Here is a 23,438-nt window from a genome sequence, read left to right as displayed (position 1 = left end):
CTTTAAAGTAAAAAGGAAAAGTGTTCACTTAAGCTGCTAGACACTGTAGAATGGACTGGCTCTCTACAGCCCCCTGGTTAGCATATTTTAAGCTTATAGCATACTTTCTTGATTAAAAAGCTTCATTTGTTTTTCAGCTTCTGTTTGCTAAAATCTCATATTCATTGGAAACACTCGTTTCCATTTCCTTCACTATTATGGGGTTGTTTCCTAACAAGACTTCTATGCTTACATTTCACTGGGTGTCAGTAGAGACAAGCTTAGGCTGCTATTTTGAGTGTGTGTGTGGGGGGGGGGGGGTGTAGGGTGTCACTCCCTGATGGCTGTGTTGCTCAATACAGGCAAACCTCGGAGATACAGCGGGTCCGGTTCCAGACCACCACAATCAAAAGTGAATACTGCAATAAAGCTAGTCTCACAAAGTTTTTGGTTTTCCAGAGTATATAAGTTATGTTTACACTATAATGTAGTCTATTAAGTGTACAATAACATTATACCTAAAAAAAAGAAAGGACATGCTTTAATTTTACAATGCCTTATTTGCTAAAAAATGCTATCATCTGAGCCTTCAATGAGTCATCCTTTTTCTGATGGAGGGTCTTGCCTCGACATTGATGGCTGCTGACTGGTCAGGGTGGTTGGTGGTAGATGAAAGTTAGGGAGGCTGTGACAATTTCTTAAAATAAGACAACAATGAAGTTTGTCACATTAATTGACTCTTCCTTTCACGAACGATTTCTCTACAGCATGCAATGTTGTTTGATACCATTTTACCCACAGCAGAACTTTTCAAAATTGGAGTCAATCCTCTCAAACCCTGCCACTACTTATCAACTAAATTTACGTCACACTGTAAATCCTTTCTCGTCATTTCAACAATCTTCATAGCATCTTCACCAGGAGTAGATTCCAGCTCAAGAAACCACTTTCTTCGCTCCATTAGAAGCAACTCCCCATCTGTTAAAGTTTTATCATGATTGAAGCAATTCAGTCACATCTTCAGCTCCTAATTCTAGTTCTCTTGCTATTTCCACCACATCTGTAGTTACTTCCTCCATGCAAGTCTTGAACCCCACAATGTCATCCATGAGGGTTGGAACTTTTTCCCAACTCCTGTTAATGTTTATTTTTTTGTTTGTTTTTTTATTTTTTTGGCCGCACTGCACAGCTTTTGGGATCTTAGTTCCCCGACGAGGGATCGAACCCAGGCCTTGGCAGTGAAAGCGCCAAGTCCTAACCACTGGACCGCCAGGGAATTCCCTTAATGTTGATATTTAGATCTCTTCCCATGAAACGCAAACATTCTTAATGGCATCTAGGATGGTGAATCCTTTCCAGGAGGTTTTCAACTAACTGACTTTGCCCAGATCCATCAGAGGAATCACTATATATGGCAGCTACAGCCTTACAAAATGTATTTCCTAAATAATAAGACTTGAAAGTCGAAGAGACTCCTTGATCCATGGGTGGCAGAATGGATGTGTTAATAGGCATAAAAACAACATTAGTCTCGTTGTGTATCTACATCAGAGCTCTTGGATGACCAAGTGCATTGTCAATGAGCAGTAATATTTTAAAAGGAATCTTCTTTTCTAAGCAGTAGGTCACAACAGCGGGTTTAAAATATTCAGTAAACTACGTTATAAACAGATATGCTGCCATCCAGGTTTTGCTGCTCCACTTATACAGCACAGGCAGAGTTGGTTTAGCCTAACTCTTGAGGGCCCTAGGATTTTCCGAATGGTAAATGAGCACTGGTTTCAATTTAAGTCACCAGCTGCATTAGTCCCTAACAAGAGCGTGGGTTTGTCTTTTGAAGCCTGGAAGTCAGACGTTGACTTCTCCTCCCTAGATATGAAAGCCCTAGATGGCATCTTCTTCCAATAGAAGGCTGTTTCATCTACACTGAAAATCTGTTGTTCAGTGTAGCCACCTTCATGAAGTATCTTAGCTAGATCTTTGGGATAACTTGCTCTAGCTTCTACATCAGCACTTGCTGCTTCACCTTGCCCTTTGATGTTATGGAGATGGCACCTTTTCTTAAAGCTCATGAACAGAGCTTTAAGAGGCTCACAGCCTCTGCTGGCTTCAAACTTCTCTTCTGCAGCTTCCTCACCTCTCTCAGCCTTCACAGAATTGAACAGAGTTATGACCTTGCTCTGGATTAGGCTTTGGCTTAAGGGAATGTTGTGTCTGGTTTGATCTTCTAACCAGACCACTAAAACTTCTCCATATCAGCAATAAGACTGTTTCACATTCTTATCATTCGTGTGTTAAATGGAATAGTACTTTTAATTTCCTTCAAGAACTTTTCCTTTGCATTCACAACTTGGCTGTTTGGTGCAAGAGGGCTCACTTTCAGCCTTTCCCAGCTTTCGACATGCCTTCCTCACTAAGCTTGATCATTTCTAGCTTTCAATTTAAAGTGAGAGACATGTGACTCTTCCTTTCACTTGAACACTTAAGAGACCAGTGTAGAGTGATTAACTGATTTAATTTCAACATTGTTGTGTCTCAGGGAATAGAGAGGCCTGAGAAGGGGGAGAGACGAGGGGGAGGGGGGGCTGCTGGTTGGTGGAGCAGTCAGAACACACACAACATTTATCAGTTAAGTTCGCTGTCTCCTATGGGTGTGATATGTAGCACCCCCTCCCCAAATTACAATAGTAACATTAAAGATCGCTGATCACAGACCGCCATAACAAATATAATAATAAGGAAAAGTCTGAAATACTGCAAGAATTAACAAAATGTGACACAGAGATACGAAGCGAGTAAATACAGTTGAAAAAATGTTGCCAATAGACCTGCTGGACGCAGGGTTGCCATAAACCTTCAATTTGTAAAAAATGCAATATCTGCAAATGCAGTATCTGCAATAAAATGAGGTATGCCCATACATTTATTTTGGTTCTTTAATCCATAAACTCTTTAATAACAAACACTGCTTTTTAAAATTTATCCCAAATATGTAACGCATTTCAACGTACTCTGGGTATAAAGAAAATACAGGACTGATCATTTATGTGAAAAAGAATCAAACTATAAATGCAATTTTTATCCCTTTTATTCATCAGAGACACAAATTACAGAACCAAGCTTGGCTTAATAACAGTAGCATATAAAAATGTTGACCTGATAACGCCAAATATCTACTGTGGCAGATTCAGAGTTAATCAGAAGACTGAGAAAAAAAGGAGAAAACTCAAACATTTTTCATGTTATTATTTGCTCACTGCTATCTCAAGAACATATAATTTCTCTCTGAAAACCCTAAGAGCACATCACATGTAGATCTGGAAAATTGTACAGGCCAAAGAAGCTTTTAACCTGGAATTTTACTGTTCCCGTAACAGCAAGCCTCTCTACCTTCTAGAACAGTTTTTAAAAATACAGCTATTACCTATATTAAATTTTCTATATTAAAAAAATAGACTTTTGAGGACTTTTTCTATGTGATTAGGTTTTAGACTATTGAACAAAGGAAAATCTCCCTTTAAATATTTCAGAATAAGAATTTTCTCGTGGCATTTTAAAAAGCCATTACGATTAGACCTCCTCCGTGGCAGAATTTTTGTAAAATGTCACTTTATTTGACTGGTCCTACCTAATAGTATACACAGACTTCACAGTAATTGTTCCAAATGTCAGAAGCATGAAATTTCTATACTTCTCTCCTTATCTCATTATATTTATAATTTTCTTTTAAAAATATAAGTACGTATTCACTGTATTTGTCATCTGCCAATGTACATAAGCCCCCAAAGTTCTAATGACCATGTCTACATATTTGGAATAAGACATTGCATAGAAATTAGGTGCTAAATGAAATCTACTGATACCTATGACATAAACTCTCAAACTAATTATATTTAGAGACAGCATTATTTTATACAAATTTTGCTGCTTTATTATTTCAGTATCTCAAGATTATTTTCAATAATGACCTAAATATATCTGAGATGAAAAGTAGGGATTATGAAGAAAGAGTTGTATTCTTAGAAGTGGTTCTTAAAGACCTAAGTGCTGGCAACTTCTTCATTAGCATAAATTCCCTTCTCCTGTACGGTTTACCTCTTTAAGCCATTTAACTTTATTTCTTTAGCTTGAGAATTTTCAAAACAGTTCCCCTTCATCAGAAATGGAAGGCTGACCAATGCATGGTTTAACCTGCTTGTGTCAAACTCTGCTGTCCTTAAAAGCTGTGAGAAGAGCTATTTACTAAAAAGAGCCCAAGAGACAAACTTTAATCAAAGAAAAAAAGTATTCCTTTCTTTGACTAGCATTTACTGATAGATAGCATCTATCTGTAAGTTCTTAGATGTTTATTTGTTTACATTTTTCCTGAAAGTTAAAAGGAATGCTAATAGATATTGGGAAGAAAACTCCAATATTATCTTATCTGTTAGAAAAGATGATACTGACTTTCACAATACAGTGTATTCTTGGAAATCATGAGTCAGACTGTGTTGAAAGGTCAAATGCGCATTACTACTCCAACATTCACCTGTGGGAACATGCTTGGGATACTCTACACCCAAGTGAGAGTTAGTCTGATTGCTGTTAGGGAGCAGCCATGTGTTAGAAAGTAAAATGATGCCAGAGAAGGCTATTGTGTGAGGAAGTACAAACATGCTGAATAATGAGTATGCAAAGGTACAAAGTGACATGTTCACTTTTTCTAGCTAAAGATTAGTACAATGTAAATAACTACCAGTCCACCAAATTTATACATTTATTGCTACACTGAATTGAATAGAAATAAAAAGTTAAATCAAATTGAACATATGGTCAACTACTGTGGATCCCAAATATAAACTGTAAATAATAAAAACCTTTTGTGATGTAAATATCTTATGCGGTATCCTCTAAAACGATTATCTGAATAGACTTCAACTGTAATCCATATAGCACGCACACGACTTAAAAAACAAAAGAAAGAAAGAAAGAAAAAAATATATATATGCAATAAAATTGCTATTTTGTCCTAAATAGCAACTCTGGTTGGGGATTGAAAAACTTCCAGCTCAAGGACCTGAGTTTGGTAAAATAATATGATCTGCAGGTCACTGCATCTGGCCTCTGTTAAATGGGTCTGGAAAATAGAGGAATTCCACAAATGCAAACTATGCATGGCTACCGGATACTACCTGCCTATCAAAACCATACTTAAAAATATTTAGCAAAAACAGCCCAATAACAATACAAGGGAATAAAAAATGAAACCAAGGTCATAAGGGCCTGGGTCCTTTTTCATTTTCCATTTTAAAAAATAAGCAATCTTGGAATGCCATGTTTCCTGATTTCCAAAAACAGGAGTTTGAATTTATTCAGGTACCAGAGAGACTGAGAGTTTCAATGCTTTTTTTAACTCTCATCTTTTCACTAGCAAGTCTCATGAGAACATCACAAAAGCAGAGAATGTTATGAATAGAATGAATGAATCATAGGATCCACCCTATGGACCCCATGACACAGTCATGGCAAATGCTAATTATCTGTACATTGCAAGTCTTACTCCTATGCTCAGGGAACCTCAAAATCTGCACCTGACTTGTGTTTGTGTCCTTTTGGGTTTATGTACCCCACTCTGTTACCCTCAAGGCACAATATAATGCACATAGAGATCTTAATGAAAACAATTAAAAGCAGAGGTTATTCATGAGCTGTAAAAAGTGAAACTGTAGAACTAACAGTGTGAACAGAACACAAATGTCTGTGTCCTCAACCCCCAGCAGGAGCAGAGTGGAGAGGGATGAGGGACCACTTACCTCTGGTGTACCAAGAGCATGTTCTCCAGCTAAAAGCAGCATGCTCAGGCCTCCCATTTGAGTAGGATCTAAATAAGTCAAAAACAAGTAAATCATCAATTCATAACCATGAAGTACATATAATCCAGAGTCGAAAAATACAAAGACTAGCAATCAGAAATCCAACAGAACCACATGTAACTTATTATAGAAAACTTCTGAAACTCTTTATGAAGGAAAAACCTGGGGTACATGTGCTTAGTACTCATACTTTTGTGGGCTTTTAAAATACTACTGTTGTCCACCATTCCAACAAAATACTTTCTTCAATACCACAGCTGTTTATAACATGAATTATCTCCCAATGTGATGCTTCTTTCCTTACCGCATGGCGAGTTTGGATGGATTTTTTTTTTAAACGAAAGAGTGTTTATACTTGTCTTCTAAGAAACTTGAGATTTTGTTATTCTCAAATTGTTATTTCTGCCACATGATATCAGGGCTGATAAAAAGAACAAGGCCATCAGAGGAACTAGAGAACAGGGAGGTATTTTACAAACGGGACTCCAAAAATCTAGTGGGCTTTGTTCAAATATTCTTTCTTTAAAACTTTCAAAAACAAATTTAAATTAAACAATGATGTATTTATAACATCTTAAATCTTAGGGGTACAGTTAGGCCCTTCCTTGAAAGGCCTCGAAATACCTTTAACATTGAAAATGAACCCTTTTTATATTACCAAAGGTCTTTGTTTTCATTCCTTCAATAATCAACAGAAAAAGAAAGAGAAAATGAAAGCAAACTGGTAGATCTATGACCCAGGATTATATCTAAACAAGGAAAGTACAGACAATAAGAAACCTATAGACTTTAAGGTTGTCTTAAATGAATTAAATTTCAGAACTTCAATGAACTAACATATCTGAAACTGCCTAAGTCAGTGCTTATCCCAGTGCATATTGGTCCTCAATAAAGGCACTTTTTATTTTAGTAATCTCTCTACAATTCAAAATGAGGATCGGGCATAGTGTTGCCTGAAGACATTAAGGTGTCTCTCTTCTCTTTCTTTTTTGATTTTTTTGTTTAAAGATATGCCCTTAAGTACATCTTTGAATACAATCTGTCTCAGGAACTCATGAAGCAACTCTGACTACATCTTACATACAGTCAAATTAAAAAAAAAAATTTTTTTTTGAAAAAAGAATCTGAGGGGAAGGAAGGAAGGGAGGGAGGGAGGGAAAGGAAGGAGGGAGGGAGGGAGGGCGGAAGGAAGAAAGGAAGGAAGGAAGGAACAAACGAACGAACGGCTTAGTAGAGGGGAAAATATGTCACCAAACAATCAGGTGGTCACAAAACGCTCCATATTGGAAGGTAGCCACATAGGAATACACAGAGGAACATGAGCTGGTTTGCTGAAATAAGACTTTGTTGTTGTTTTAAGAGTCCATCCTTAATTAAATGTTAAGTTTATGAACTATTTTGGCTGCTAAAAGAGACACGTAAATCTACTGGCAAATAAAAATCAGGAGAGAGAAATGAATTTAGCAGAAAGTAAAGGTGTACTTTGGTTCTTTGGGCAGCTAAATACTTTTGCAGCTGCCATTCTAGAGATCAGGAGGCTTGCGTAACTGCATTCTAATAAAGATAAAAATGTGTTAGTTCAAATTATAAAGTAAAATAGGAACATACTTCCATGATAATTTATTTAAGTTATATACCAATATGACTTTGCTGTATAGATACTAAAACACAGACAAGAAATCATCATCTTTTATATTAATTTATACTTATATAATGTTATTTGGATATATCAAAAATATATTTATATAAATAGCATGCTTTCCCTTCATCGAGAGGGCTTCTACTAAACTAAATTCTACATAGCTTTCCCTCCTTGGAAATCATACACTTGACTGCTTTGGGGTTATTCAAAATGCAAAATGTCATGTGACAAGGACTATTGGGAAAACAAAACAAAATGAGATTCCATGTTGAGGAAAAGCATAAACTGGCCTCTAAAAGCCCTATAGTATCCCCTAGATTTAAACAGCTAAGCACCATGTTTCAATTAAAGGCAAATTAATTTGCTTTCATTGTGTTAAAAAGGAACATCACACCAACGTTATCCACTATACACTAGCTTAACAAGGGCTCTGATCATGGATTTCCAACATCCGTCACAGGCCCTTATATATAATGAGATAAATGCGAGAAAGTTGTTTTTCCTTCTTTCCTGTATTTTGCTTAAAGAATGCTGTTTTTAAAAGCTGACTTGTAGGGGCTTCCCTGGTGGCACAGTGGTTAAGAATCCGCCTGCCAATGCAGGGGACACGGGTTCGATCCCTGGTCCGGGAAGATCCCACATGCCGCAGAGCAACTAAGCCCGTGTACCACAACTACAGAGCCTGTGCTCTAGAGCCCGTGAGCCACAACTACTGAGCCCATACGCCGCAACTGCTGAAGCCCACGCGCCTAGAGCCGGTGTTCCGCAACACAAGAAGCCACTGCAATGAGAAGCCCGTGCACCGCAATGAAGAGTAGCCCCTGCTCGCCGCAACTAGAGAAAGCCCGCGCGCAGCAATGAAGACCCAACCCAACCAAAAATAAATAAATTAATTAAATAAATAAATTTAAAAAAATAAAAAATAAAAGCTGACTTGTAAATATCCTGGTTGAAGTCTAGGTCCCACTTTGAATTTGTAGGTATAACAGGTAGATTAATAAACTGTCAGAAACGGTGCTACAGGCAGACATCTTTCACTGCTTTCTGTAGTTTATCTACAATTACTTTTGGTTTTTGAAGAGCCACTGTGTGCAAAAAAAAAAAAAAAAAAACCCTACATAGACCAATCTAGATTTAGAACTGGGAGAAAAAGCAATGGAAGATAAATGCTAATCAAAGGAATTTATTTAGAAGCCAGTCATAATATCCTCTTATTTGGTCCTGATGATAAAATGTTTTATAAGAGACTCTTACTGACACAATCTGGGGAGTCTAGAGAGCTCACCAAGACTACTAGCAAGTGGGTTGAAGCTAAAATTATACTAAGTAACAGCTAAAACAAGGACAGATTTCTATTCTGATTCCTCTGGGATATGCAAAAGCATCATTTTGGAAGCTCACCTAGAATTATACTACAGACACTTACATAACAATCACCTGAAGACTTTGTTCCCCCAGAATGCTGCCATTGCATCAGACTGCATTTCTTAGATTTATATATGACATCACCACACACTTTGTTATACCATGAATCACACACTGCACTGTTAAATCTCATTAGGCCTACTGGCTATTAAAAAACTGAAGTGTCATCACAATACTGCTTAACTTCCATTCCCAAGCTTTCCATTTTGCAAAATGTTCAGAGCTCTCATCTTAAAGAAAATTTGCTTGTAATAATGAAACAGGAACCCTATAGCTCAACACCAACTTCAATGCTTGCATCCTGCCCAATCTCCCTATTTCATCCCGGAAAACTCCTCTCTTGATTACGGTATTATAATAGCCATGGAAGATAGAATCATTTGCAGGGTGAATATAAATGCTTTATTTCATGGTAATAAATGCTGTAGCATTCCTTACCACCCAAAGAGTATTAAGGTCTCATAACAAATGGGACCATCTGGAATGTTAAATTTGCCTGGCCCGTAACAGGAATGGGGGCCAGAGAGAGGGTAGGATGGAAATTCCCTCTAAGAAACAGCTGTCAGATCCATCACAGATTTGTGATGGAGTTGTTCATACTCTTGGCTTCGATGTTTAATATCCTCAGATAATCTACATAACTGTGGTTTTTTAGGTATCCAAGATAACTAAGGTGCTTACTGGGACACCTTAATACTGTGCATGAGTGTGTAAGCTATTTTGTTACATTATAAAATTCCCTGAGCTCTTGACAATCTCCACATTGCTGTCTGCTTTTCCATAATGTCAATGTCAGGAATCCACACATATTTGTAATGACTCAACCACTCGGTCTATACCTCCTTTCTTTAACTATATTACATATACACATTCTATGTATGTTATACTCCAAAGCTTTAAGCTATGCTGCGTATTTGCCATTGCTTCCTACTGGTTAAATTTTGCTTTTCTCTCTCTTTCTATTATCTGTTAAAAATACTGCCTAAATGAATTGACCTGTTCTTAAAGAACAGGTGAAATTAGTGTCTAAACTCACCAGCCATCCCAAAGTTAAGCTGAGGCACTTCTTCAGTCTTTGCTTTCTTGGGGCTTGGCAAGTCTCTTGAAGAGTCAGATGGGAAGGCCCATAGTTTCTTTCGTGGATTGACAGCGGATGTTGGGGATTTCACAGGCTTGTTTGTGGTAGGACACCATTTGTAGCCAGGATTTGCTTTCATAAATGCATCTTTATACTATAAATAAAGAATAGATAACACATTTTAATTAACACATAGATTGAAAATGTTCTAGTACCTTCACTTTACTCCTCTATTTAGATAATGAATGAAAAAAACACTTTCAGTAAGTTCTTTCCTTGTAGAAGAATGACAATCTCAGTACAGGGCTTTAGAGCTAAGACATGAATTTATCTACTAGAAAGTTCATTTGTGGGATGAGGGTTCAGAGGCAACACATTTGGTATCTTTTAATCCTCTTCTTTTTTTTTTTTTAGGATCCAAAAAGTTACCTGACCTTGGTAGAGAAAGGGAGTTATTCGTAATGTGGTGCGTAAAGCAGCACCTATTTCAAAGTAGGTACCAAGTACCTTACAAAATGTGAGTCAGTACCAGGGCCAGTAACTTGATTCTGCTCACTGCTTAATTTGCTAAGTATGTTAAAAATTAAATCTGTGCTTTACTGTACAGGCAAATGCAGGGAAACCTAACAGAGCAAAGTAATCAGTTGTGGGATAAAAGCACCAAGATCACGAATGGGAAAAGGGGAACAAGGTAGGGCAAACTGATGCAGAACTTTTTAGTTCTTTGAAGATGCAGGGCCATGTAGAAGAAAGAGTACTGGATGCAGAGTCTGATGACCTGGGTTCAAAACCCACCTCTGCTATTAGCCAGCTGTGAACATTAAGCAAATTGTACAACCTTTCTCAGCCTCAATTCTTCCATCTAAAAAGTGTAGCTGCACCTGGTAACATCCCAGGGTTTTGTAATGAGCACATGTGATCTCAAAAGTGAACATGCTGAGAGCTGTGATGTGTGATGTTGCAGATTAATCCATCACAAACTGTATGTCTTTACTTGGAGGTTTCAGACTGCACTGTTAATATCTTCCTTTCGCCTTCATTTTTCTGTGGTTTTCTCCCTTTTCCCCAACTCGGCCATTTCTTTCCCTTTCCTGACAATAATTAAACAAAAATATATTTCTTGCTATTCATGTTATATTGCCAATGGTTATGTTATCTGATAAAATGTATTTTTCATGTATTCTTCAATGATTTTATGTTATATTACTGTTAGATACCTTATTTAATTAATACAATTCTTTCAATCCCCTAAACTTGCTTTTTAAAGTGGTCACTCTGTGTGTAAAATTAATTTAGTGTAAGCTCAAAATAGCTTTTTTATCTAACTCATTAAAGAAAAAAAAGGTTCCTTTACCCTTAGTGTAAGAAAAGTATATGTAATCCAACTAACAAACTTTTTCCACCACTTCACTTTAAATCATATAAATGAAAATTGTACTGTAAATAATATAATGCAATGTTAGTAGTCAATGGTTTAGAATCATCCCAAAGAATCACCTTTAATTCAAATTTTCTGAATAATCAATTTTTTTTAACTAAAAGCTGTACATCTGCATATTGATACATAGGTACATGAGGAAGGAAGGTAAGCGTAAAACACAGTAAGATACAGTTCTACTTTTCCTACAGAAATAATTAAAGTGGGATACAAGGCCAGATGTAAACTAGAATTTACCATCACATAACAGAATAAATTTGGAGGTATCAATGTAATGTAAGAGGTACTCTATCCCAGCACATTCACATGCATGGGGGGATTTACATGTTAAGCTGAGGCAGACAAATAGCCTCGCCTGCTGTCTGGAGGTGGAAAGTGACAAATGATAGGGTGAGATGAAAGCAGCAGGCACATGCATCATTATTTTGTCCCAGCAAAATGCACACGAGCTGGTCTGTCAGATGAACAGTCATTTGGACAAAGGTCACCACTCTATAATGTAACAAAAGACTATCAAACAAATTAACATATTTGTCATAAGAAATTTTTAAAGTTTTGGGTACTTTTGGTGGTTTTTTAAGAAAAAATCTAGTCACGGATGGGACTAGACAGATGGATGTCACTAGCCTTTAGATTTCTTCTGTTTCTTAGGTGTCCCCTTCCTTCCCTCCAATGTTGTCGATCTGCTAGGTAAGATTTTTCCCAGTAAATATTACATCCTTTTCTAAGAATCACTTAGCAATTTGCTTTGATGAAAATTAACATGTGTAGTGAAAATGATAACACTGTCATTCTTATGAATGAATGATTACCAGCATCAACTATTTTTAAAAGCACTGATGGTATTAATAAAGGCTAGCTTAAACTAACTTATGATGTGGAGCTGTGCTGAAGATAACATAAAGCAGTGACAATCACTGACCATAAACATCTCTTTCTCTTGCACTTATTCTACCCACCCACCCACCCACCCATATCCATCTCAATAGTCTGTGAGGATCAACTAGGTGACAGACACTGGTTAGACACTGGGGACTAAAAGAGCATAAATTAGAGTCTCTGCCTTCAAACTGTTTACAATCCACAACCAGTAATCAAAATATTACTTCTTCTTACACATGGTCCACGGACTTTCCCCTGGCTCAGGCATGAAAAATGGTTTTGCAGAGGGTCCGTAAAAGGGGAAGCTACCTATGTGTTGAAGAACAAAAGGCAAGAGAAACGCCTGGAGTATGTGAGGTTTTATGGAAAATGGTGACTGAGAATTCACTATGAGAGTCAATGCTCTATAAATGTATTACAATTTTAACCTTGCAGATTCTTAAACTCGATGTAAAACAACATTCATTAGCTCAATCAAGTATATATTTGAGCAAAAGGGTTAAGAATGTAGGAGACAGAGAAAAGAATAACACACAGCCCTTGTCCTTAAGGAGTTTAAAGCTTAGATGTAGATGCCGTAAATTCATGAAAAGACATACAGGTCAACACAACCAATGTATGAACACCAAGTGAGGGCGGAGGCAGGAAGAACCCTCAGCGTGTGAGGATGTCTGTCCTTGGAACTGGGCTCATCATCAATCACTTGCTCTGATTCAGCTATAAGAGACAACAGAAAGGCTTAATCATTTGTTGTGATGAGGTTATTAGGAAAGGGATTACAGAGAAAGCTGAGTAAGGGAGAAATGAAAAAAGACTATATATAGTCTGAAGCAAATAGCTGAGTGAAAGTATTAGCAATCTGGTCAACCATGTGGGCAAAAATCCATCAGCACAGGACTGAAAGGACCAAAGAGACAGGCCCACCCATCCAGATCCCCAAGGCAGGGCTTTCATGCCGGGGGTGGGAGGGGAAGCTCAGTTATCCTCCAAGAACATCAATCACAGGCTACTGGCCCTATCTCCTAGGTAACTAACCTCCTGCTAAAACAATGATTTTTTAAAATCTCCCATTAATATAAAAATTCCTATTTTATTTTATTTTTGCAAATTTCCAACTGATTAGATAACCTAAGTGAATTTACTTTATAGGCACAGATCCTGACTTACACAAGATGCTCAGTAAATGCCGGCTCCCTTCTGTCCACCCTCAACTACTACCACAGTTCATTAGCAATGATAATACATCACTGTTATTCAATAATGGTATTAAATACATACCCTTTGTCACAGTATTCTGTCTACTTCATATATGACAATGGCATTACTATACACCAAAAGACAACACTCTATTATGTTAATCTTTTAAAAATTGGGTCTCAACATTACATACTTTTGCAGATCATTTATAAGAATGGGAAATCTGATCTTAAAAAGCACCTTAAGGAGAGATGTACTTATTAACTGTCTTCCAATTGTCTGTTTCTAATTGGAGGGGAGGGGATGTATCAAAAAGTCCAGGAGTATTTCTAGCTATTATTACAGTCTAGATCTTCTCAACAGAGTGAAAGAGAATGATAACCCTGGTGAGGTCCAGTAATAAGGGACCCTGGGAATATCTATACAAATAAAGAGAGCTGATTCTGGTGTAAATATGTTAAATATCACCATGATAAAAAAAAAAAAAATCTACCAGAATTATGAAAGAGAGATTACACAGGAATCATCTGATTTTTAAAGAGCTATAACACACTTTTAAATCTTAGAACTCTGCAGGGGGCTAAGTGAATCCCTAGCATAATAAATTTTGAGACAGCTAATGAATTTTGAGACAGCTGTACCTTTTCACATTGGCAGGCAGAAATCACATTATACAGGGTGGAAGAGGAGAGGAAGATATTTGAGAAGTGGCATTGATTTGTACTTCCTTAGTTTTAGGAACTTTCCCTCACAAAACTTTAAAACTTCTCATTTAGATCTGAATTATTCTTACTAGATATTTTAATAGGAAGAAAATTAATTAGACTTTTATATGACAGAACACTGAATTAAGTTTACGGTTCCAACAGAACAAAAATATTTCAAATTATACATTAACCTATAAAACTTTCACGTTAAAGCCACTCCAGTAAAAACTATACACTTCAAAAAGTGACTTGAATAAGTGACCAGGGAATTGTTTGGTTCTCTTGTAGAAAAGTCATAAAGGAAAAACTGAGCTGGCTACAGATACGGTTGCCTAAATTGCCTGTAAGGATTACTGTGGCAATGGTAGTTCATTTTCACGTATAAAGTTTTTTAAAGGACAATTTTACTCCCTAATTTGGGTAAGGAGGAGAAAGTCAGTTTAATCAGTTAGCACTATTTTAAAAGTACCAAAAATTTCAGAATTTCTTTTAAAATGTAATTTTGGTACATTTTAAAAGGTAGATAGGGATCTGGGTAAGAAAACTATCTACGTTTCTGAAAATGTATGAATAGATAATTCATGTTAACTAATTTGAATTGTAAAATGTTTTCTTTAAAAAATGTGTTCGCTTAGGTTTACTAATTTCCTTAAACACTTTAAACCTTTTCTTTAAAAAATAGTTTATGGCATGAATTTGCAATGTTTCAAACAGTACAAAAGTTAATTTTTACCTACATCCCTTTGAATGACCACAAATTCCAAAGTAATCAAGATATACTGTAGGATACTGGAGTATTAGGTCCCTCAATCAATCCAAATATTAACATCTGAAACCAATACCAAAAATTAGTTTTAAGAGACAGTTTAAATTCTCAATATGTCACTCACTATGAGGTCTATTTTTTTTATCACTAGCTATGGGGTCTTTATAAAGTCCCTATAATTTTATTTGATTTGAATATTTAAATGGTAGTGTTTACTAACAATTAGCAAATGGATTGATGTTTCTGAAATCAAGTAGTTAGCTCACTTAATGGAACATCTATTTTGTTAGGGATTATTAATCACATTGGACAGTATCTGCCAAGTTGGGCAAATGATGCATTTTAGTTTTGTTGATTCTTGTGTTTCAAAGACTAATTTTGTATTTCAGTAGCACTTCAGCGTGTTAACAGGTCCTAATAAAAACAGTAAAAGATTACTAGGTAAAGAAGTAACAAATACAAACAAACATAAGTTTGCTTATCAGGAACAACTAACGTTTGTATAGCATTTTAAACTTCAGACCATGCCTGTGCACACAATGCCTTATTTGCATCTTACCTCGACCCTGTGAGGGCAGGCATATTTATTGCCAATTTATAGATGTGGAAACTCAGAAAGGTCTCAGAATGGAGAAGGCCAAGTATGAGAACCCAAGCTCTACTACTACTAATTTGCTGCCCTGGATAAGTCACTTAAGTCCTCTGGGCCACAGTGTCCTCATCCTTAGCTTTCGGAAAATAATATCTAACTCATGGGATTATTCTTAGGATTAAATGAGTCAAATGTTTATAATGGAATCCTGGGCAGAATAAAGCAATATTCAAAACTTGATATTATTATTTCAAAAATAAACACTTGAATATTTTTTATAGTAAGGAAGTCCTGACATCTGGAACACAGGAATGGGAAAGGTCTCAGAAACAAAAAGTACTGGGAAACATGAAGCCCAAATCTTTGGTTTTACTACCCACCTCCCCGCAAAGTGGCGGAGCCCCTAATTAAGTGATATTCAGAAAACCCCACACAGAGTAAAGTCATTTCATTAGAGGCAGTCCAAAGTGGCTGACAGAAGAAAAAAATGTCAACTGACAGCTGAGGGTGGACCGAAAAGAAAGACTCATGGAAAAGCAAAGAGGAAATTCAAAAGAACAAAAGGGTTAAGAATCATTTAATATACAGATAAAAATATGACTGTAACTCAATTGTTCACAAAGGTCTCACCAAATTACAGATTATAAAATTATTCTTGTAGAGAAACAATGGGTTGAAATTTAGAAAAAATTCAACAGGCATTCTGAAATTTTTAAGTAAGGAAGTATTTAAACAAAATATTACATAAAATTTCCAGGATAAATATATAAAATAAGAGTGTTTAAAGAAACAGCAAAGTTTCATCTACCTAGAAATCACTTTTGTGTAACACTTGTTTCTCCAGAATGTGGGGATAAATGAGGTGCTGCTCTAGCTTAGTAGTATGAAAGATGCCACAGCATTCTTGTAAAAATACAAATTCTGTTAAGCATGATGTGATAATTAACAAAAACTGTTCAGAGTAATACATGAGAAAGTGACGGTAAATCTTCTTTGGAGAAGAATACATTTCTGATGAAATCAAAGCAAGGGAATGAATACGTTAATTTTATCTTGAAGAAACATGGAGGAAGAACTGATCACTAAAGACCCCATGGAGATTTGTGGTGATAATCTCTCCTAGACTACTGACGACAACAGATACCAACATTTACGAAAGGCTATTACAGTTTCCCTTCAAGCTGTATTTTATTGCATTTAATTCCACAGCTCTTTTATTGACATACAACTGAACTTCCAACTTTTCAGGCCAGTCTCTCAAGATTTTTTGCCTTTATATCATCGGTTCCTGTTACTCTGATACAAATACCCCAGGCTTGGGGTAAAACTTTCTTGTTCTTGAAATTTTTCTTACTTTTCCATATCTGCTCTTATCCTTGCCTTTCTTCTGAATCCTGTACCAAAGCCCACGCCAAATTCTATCAACTTCATAAAGCCTTTCCTGAAATACCCTCAACCTGACCCCAACCTCTGCACAGGCAGACTCTTCCCGTAAGACCCACGACATGTTATTGTTACCATTTTTGACTGACTTACTCAAATCTCTAGTCTCTCAGCTGTCTAAAGTGAGCAGTATATACTAAAAGGATGCTAGAGTCAAATAGGCAAGAGTATCCCAGGCTCCACCAATGTAGAGGTGGTCAAGATACTAACTCCAAAGAGCCTTAGATCCCTGCTCTGAAGAATGGGATAACTGACTTTACATGTTTGTGCTTAGGTAAAACATCCAGTCTGGAATGAACCAATCAATAAATGCATGCATTCTGCCTCATGCCTCAGATCCTACAAAAACCAAAGGAGGGGGTATTATAAAGGTCACTCAAAATTGCCTTAACTTTCCAGGTCCTCCCCTCTTCTTTGCACTGACTCTGCTCTACCTGAAGGACAACATATGTGATCCTCTATATTGACTGTCCATTAATTAACTATGACTATTAGTTTAAGTGACATGTGGAAGTTTCCAGCAATAACCAAGTCAAAAATGCAGGCTTATATTCATACATTTGTAAGGGAAAATGTTAAAAGGAAAAATAATATTGTTTCTGGGTCTCCTAACAGGCAGTTGAAGAAGCTAGAGCCTGTGAATGTCCACAACACTGCACCATCATGCACACTGCTGAATTTAAGAAAAGAACCCAGGTTATATCCTTAGGACAGTATTTTTTAAATTACTTATAACTAATTATTGCTCTAATGAGATTCATCAGAGAATATGAAACCCTCATTCAATCATTTTTTCAACAATGCCAATCAGTACTGGGAAATAATTCAAGAAACCAAAAACAAATCCCAAAACAGGTTATGTCCTCTTACCAGATGCACAAATAGAAAATAACCAAAAAGCAAGGGAAGAGTCAAAGAAAGTTTTAACAGGTTAAAAAAAAATGATCTCTTCAAAGTTGTATTATTACTTTAAGAATATATTTTAAAAACAAGAAGAGAATGGAAAAAATTAAGTATTTCTCATTCAATTGGTAATGACAGAATAGATATTGGTGAACATCACATAACTATTTACACTCACATGCAAACTATGCTGCAAGATTATGTCTTGTTCCTAATAGAGAACACATTTTAAATTGGGGGTTTAAAATTACAAGTTTACACATATAAAAATAGTTTTAAAAATGACTGCCTGGAGAGAGGGGACCTTGAGGAACGGAGACCATATTTATCACTAACAATCGTTAAGACCCGGTACATTGAAGCCACCCAATAAGTTTTTGTTGATTAAACTGACATTTCAATTAAGGCTGCAATATTAACACAAAAAGCACCAGCACAATTACCTGTACTTTAACGTAATTTCGAAACCATTTGGTAAATAAGTTGAAACAAATATCACTTATGCCTAGAAACCAATTGTATAAAGGATTTTCAAAGCAACTTAACCTTCCACACTTGGTACTAGAAGTGAAACAATATTTCATAGAGCAACAAGGCAAATTGTGAGATGGAAGATCCAGTTATGGTCTCTACTTGAAGTGGTTTGCAGTGGGGGGCACCTTATCAGATTTAGATTTCATTACTCACCACTGTGGCAAATACTGTGAAGCTAATTAAGTAATTAGTAAAGGAATTCCTGTATGAAAATAATGCTTCCTCCTCTTAAAAATGGCCACCTATTTGGTTTGTAAAGTAGCAGTATTTAAGAAAAAGCAAACAGTATACATGAGACAGGCTGCATGTTATCCAAAAACAGTAATCCAAAAACAAACTCAAGAGTTTAATTATAGGAAGTTTGTGCAGTTCCCTATGAGGTTTCAGATAATTGTTTGTTTTACCATATAAGCGTGACTATGGAAGGATCTAAAGCTATTTCATAGGAAAATTTTACTGTTAATTACTGTTATGCTCATGAAAATGTCCTGCAACATTTAAAATCATGTAGGTTACTGGAATTGATTTTAAATTTTCTAGATGCTCTACATAGTTAAAATCCTGTCTTTAACAATAGTTAATTCCTGAAGCCTTATGTGATCGTTAATTACATAGCAACTATGCTAATCATTTACTCTGGATTTAAATTTCCCTGAACATTGCATAAGAAATGTTTATGTTCCATCTTAGCTTGTTAAAAAACTCAATAAAACCACAGCAATTGAAAGAACTGTTTTTCTACATTCTGAGATATCTAATAAAATGTCTCACTTGAGACTCTGTATTTGTCCCCTGCTGGTTCATCTTTCCATAGAACTTAACCAAATGTTTGCGTGGCTAGGGCTTTCACGAATCAAGATTATTTGCAAGTTGCAACACTCAAGAAACAGAATTACTCCTTTCAAGTTTAACCACAATGATATTGCTTTGCTTTCCCCTTACTTGCTAAATCCATTAGACAATACATTTTAAATGCATAATGAACTCACATTAATTTAAGATTATTTTAGGAACAGACCAGAATACAATTTTTCAAGAAATTTACTCACATTTTGGAATTAATGCCCCACCTCTCTGAATAGCCTTCCTGCATAGAAATACTTCTCACCAACTATTGCTTACACAGTGTTTACATGCATGCACACATCACAGTACATCCTGTTCCACTGCCATTCATTCATTTACTGGTTTTAAATATTCATGCTGCACAACCTACAGAAACAAGTCAAGGCAAATCTCTTGATAATTGCATTTATTGCAAAATCAAAACGTATTAGCGCTGGAAGGGATACAAATTTTGCTCTAACTTTCTCATTCTAAAAACATATTTTAAAAAAAGAAAAGAAAAGAAAAGAAAAGCTGAGACCCAGAGATTGACTTAGATATGGTTACAAAGCTATTCAGCATCAGAACTAGATTAATATTGTCATCTTTACTATGGGCATTCTCTGACAGCAGAAGCGGGTTCCTAGAAAAACTAAAAACAAAAACCATTCATAATAAATAAAATCACCTTCATAAAAATCAATCCCCCACATCAATCAGTGGAATATACACAATGAGAAAAAACTTCTTGGTAATAGGTTGCTTTTGGCACCTCACCAGTATTTGCAAGGTGGACTTGGAACTCAGGGATAGGAACAAAGCTTGTATGTCTTCACTTAACACTTGATTCAAGGATTCACCTTCGTGCTGCTAGACCTTGAGCACGGACTCCAAATTTACTGACTGGGGGTTACAGGATTGGTTGCTCACAGTCACCATAAAACCTCGTCACTGTAACCTACCTCCTTGGCCATGTCTGTGTATTTCTGCTTTTCCTTTGGATCAAGAACAGCCCACCAATCAGCTAGTATCTTGGTAGCACCTCGGTTATCAAGCCTGGGGTGTTCCTGACGTACAAGGGAGCGATGACGTTTGCAAAATAAGAGAAATGCATTCATTGGTCTCCGGGCTCGCTGTTCTGGTGATTCATCATCTTCAGTTTCACCAACATCTTGCTCTAGACCATCGGCCCCAAGAAGTTGAACCTATTAGCAATAAAACAAAAGCCAAATGTTTAACACATCCTGGATAACTTTGCTTTAACAATTAGTCTTGGTTTCCAAATTGTATTTTTCCTTAGCTCCACTTAAACAACTTACAAATTGGGGGAAAAAAACGATTTTTTAAAAGTCATCAACCACTGTTTGTGGTTGGTAACCAACTTAAGATGTTTTCTTTTGCTTAGTTTCTATAGCAACCTGTGCATGTCTGTATTACAGCATATATTACATTGTTGTTATAATCGCTTACATTTTTTTCTCACTAACAGTGAGCTCTTTGAGGACAAAAGCTCTCTTATTTTCCTCATACACAGTGCAGAGCTTAATGTCTGGTCTAACATTAGTATTTAACTAACTATTGAATGAAGGATTCAACACATTCTGTGATATATGGGTCTCAAGATGAACAACAATATCCACATAAGATACATGAGCATTAGTTCTGTCTTTCTGCTCTTTGGAATGTGCTGTTGTACAACTAATAATATGAAAATGTTTAACATGAAAGTAGATAAAAATCTAATACAGACTACTTAATGTTTTTGTGCATACCACAAGTGGAGCCTCCTAGTGTAAAAATCAAAACAGACCTCTAACATTATTTGAAGGAAGAACTACATAGTAAATTTTCAAGCTTGTAGACATCACACTTTCTTGTCCACTGAAATTCAATGGTGATAGGGCTTCAACTTTCAAAATCTGTTTTGAATCCTCCCTTTTCCTAAGCATTTCGTTCAAGGTCTTCAAGGACTTCTGCAAAGCTCTGATCCTCTCCATCTGTGTAATTCTCATTGCCACTGCCCTAGTACCACTCTTGCCTATGGCCTTGTCTTCCTGCTTTCAATCTCTTACAATACTTCCTGCGCATGGCTGCAGGTTAAATTTCTTAAAGCACATTTCTGATCACAGAATCTCAGAATATAACAGGATTGTTAAGTATCTTCTAAGGCTAAAATATGACAGTGCAACCAAGAACAGAAGTCCAGAATGCTTACTAAAACCATTTCTTTACTTGCTGCTTCATAGTTAAAATCAAGAAGGACCGAGGTAGTTGTTAGACTGCATTACGCAGTAGGGCAGTAGTTCTTAAATATGAGTGGGCACTGGAATCCCTGGAGGTCTTGTTAAAACACAGATTAAGTCCCATTCCCAGAGCTTCTGATTCTGTAGGTCTAGAGTGGGCCTTGAGAATGTGTATTTCTAACAAGTTGCCAGGTTATGCTGAGGCTGCTGGCCTGGGGATCACACTTTGAGAACCACTACTATAAGGCAACCAGGTTCTCTTATATCGTGTTTATTGGGCAACTGTTACAGACGCTCTAGGACAAATCACTAGCTTAATCCAATTAGATGTTTTTAAAAAGTCTTTTAAGTTTAAATTAAGTATTGCACATGCATTTAATTAACCATCAATTATCTTCAAACACAAATAGTACCGAACAATCGTGAAGTCATAGCTACTTGATTTGGAAATACATTAGGGATTATTACTGGCAGTGAAGGAAACAGATTTATCTTCCTCATTATGTGTACAATCATTAAAAATGATTTGAGTTTTCAAGGAATATTTATTTAGCATTCTGAAACTAAGAAGCTACAGAAAAAAATCAGGCATAAGAAAATGTATTATGTAGGTTGAGGAAGTAATTATAGTTTCCCTTCAGAAAAGAATAACTTTTGATTCAGTTACTAAATTATAAAACTCAAGCCAAGAGCTGAGATAAATAAGACAAATCCTGGCCCAAGGAGCTCACTGTTTGGGGAGAGGAGAACGATATATAAGCAAATAAATTAAAAAGCAGGATGATGACTGCAACAATGAACCAGTGCAGTAATGAAGCACTAGCAGATGGGCAGGAGAACAGGGAAGTCTCCCTAGAAAAGGTGTGGTCTGGGCTAAATTTTGAAAGATGAATCACAGCATGTAGGGTAGTCAATGGGGAGTCATGGGGAACTAACAGAGATTAAAGCTCAATAGTTCAGACACTTATATGCAGCTCAATAGTACCAGTATATAAAAGATTAGAACAGGAATCTAAGGTTACAGAAGAAGGTATGGGCCACTTCATGAAGAATGCGCTCTGTCGTGTTAAAAAAAAAAAAAGAAAAGAAAAGTGCATTTAACCCTGTAAATGAGTGGTTTCAGACTGCATGGATCAATAAAAACCCTTGGGAGGGGACCAACACAGATTACCAACATTTTGTTTTGCCAAGTATGAACATTAAAAAATTTTTTAACTACTATCTAATATTATAATTGTTTCATTAAATTAACTAATCAAAAAGTAAGTAAACAAATAAATAAATGTATGATATATAAATTAAATTAAAACGAAAAGGTATCTGGACCTATTTTTCTTTCACCAGAGGCCAAGTAACACTCTGCAACAAATCAACACTAGCACTGGACCAGGATATGGAAACCACAGCTGGATGCAATGAAGAGCCATGAGTGGTTTTAAGCAGGGGAAAGACATTGTTAGATCTGTATTTTGAGGGAACTCCTGTCATCAGTGTTGAGCATAAATTACAGTAGCAAAACTAGAGTCAAACAAAACTAGAGGAACAAGTTCAAAGTTTATTCCAGCTGTCCATGCGAGAATGGAGACAGGGCTGAATCAAGGCAGTAATCATGAGAATGGAGAACTGAAAACAGAAACAATATTCACTAATGAGGTAGAACCAAGAGTGATTGGTGTCTAACTGGATGTAAAGGTTGAAAAAGGAAGAGTGTTTCCAACTTTGGCAGCAAGATTCCTTCATACACAACAGAGAACACTTTTTCTCAAATGAGAGAAATTAGATCTGGTGGCAGAATGTGAAGTGGCTCTTAGCAGAGAAGTCCCAGTTGGGATAATGAACCGATGTACCAATATAAAGAAGTAAGACCAAGGGTGTGGGTGAGATCTCTGAATGTGGACCAAAAAGAGAACAGGACTTGATGACTTCATTCTT

The 23,438-nt window shown here is 36.4% G+C and overlaps 1 protein-coding gene across 7 annotated transcripts in view; it reads right to left on the bottom strand.

Annotated features, from left to right (window-relative positions):
- Positions 1-23,438, bottom strand: part of BBX (BBX high mobility group box domain containing) — a 279,825-nt gene that overhangs the window by 72,551 nt on the left and 183,836 nt on the right. For all 7 annotated transcript variants that reach the window (XM_061194151.1, XM_061194153.1, XM_061194152.1 and 4 more), the window contains 3 exons: positions 20,226-20,468; positions 9,935-10,130; positions 5,772-5,839 (listed from right to left, as the gene is read on the bottom strand). In XM_061194151.1, the coding sequence (XP_061050134.1) occupies positions 5,772-5,839; positions 9,935-10,130; positions 20,226-20,468 (507 nt within the window). The remainder of the gene's footprint in view (positions 1-5,771; positions 5,840-9,934; positions 10,131-20,225; positions 20,469-23,438) is intronic.

The sequence above is a fragment of the Eubalaena glacialis genome, chromosome 6 (genome assembly GCF_028564815.1).
Source record: "Eubalaena glacialis isolate mEubGla1 chromosome 6, mEubGla1.1.hap2.+ XY, whole genome shotgun sequence".
In the NCBI taxonomy this organism is placed as follows: Eukaryota; Metazoa; Chordata; class Mammalia; order Artiodactyla; family Balaenidae; genus Eubalaena; species Eubalaena glacialis.
This window is presented reverse-complemented; position numbering and strand designations above follow the sequence as displayed.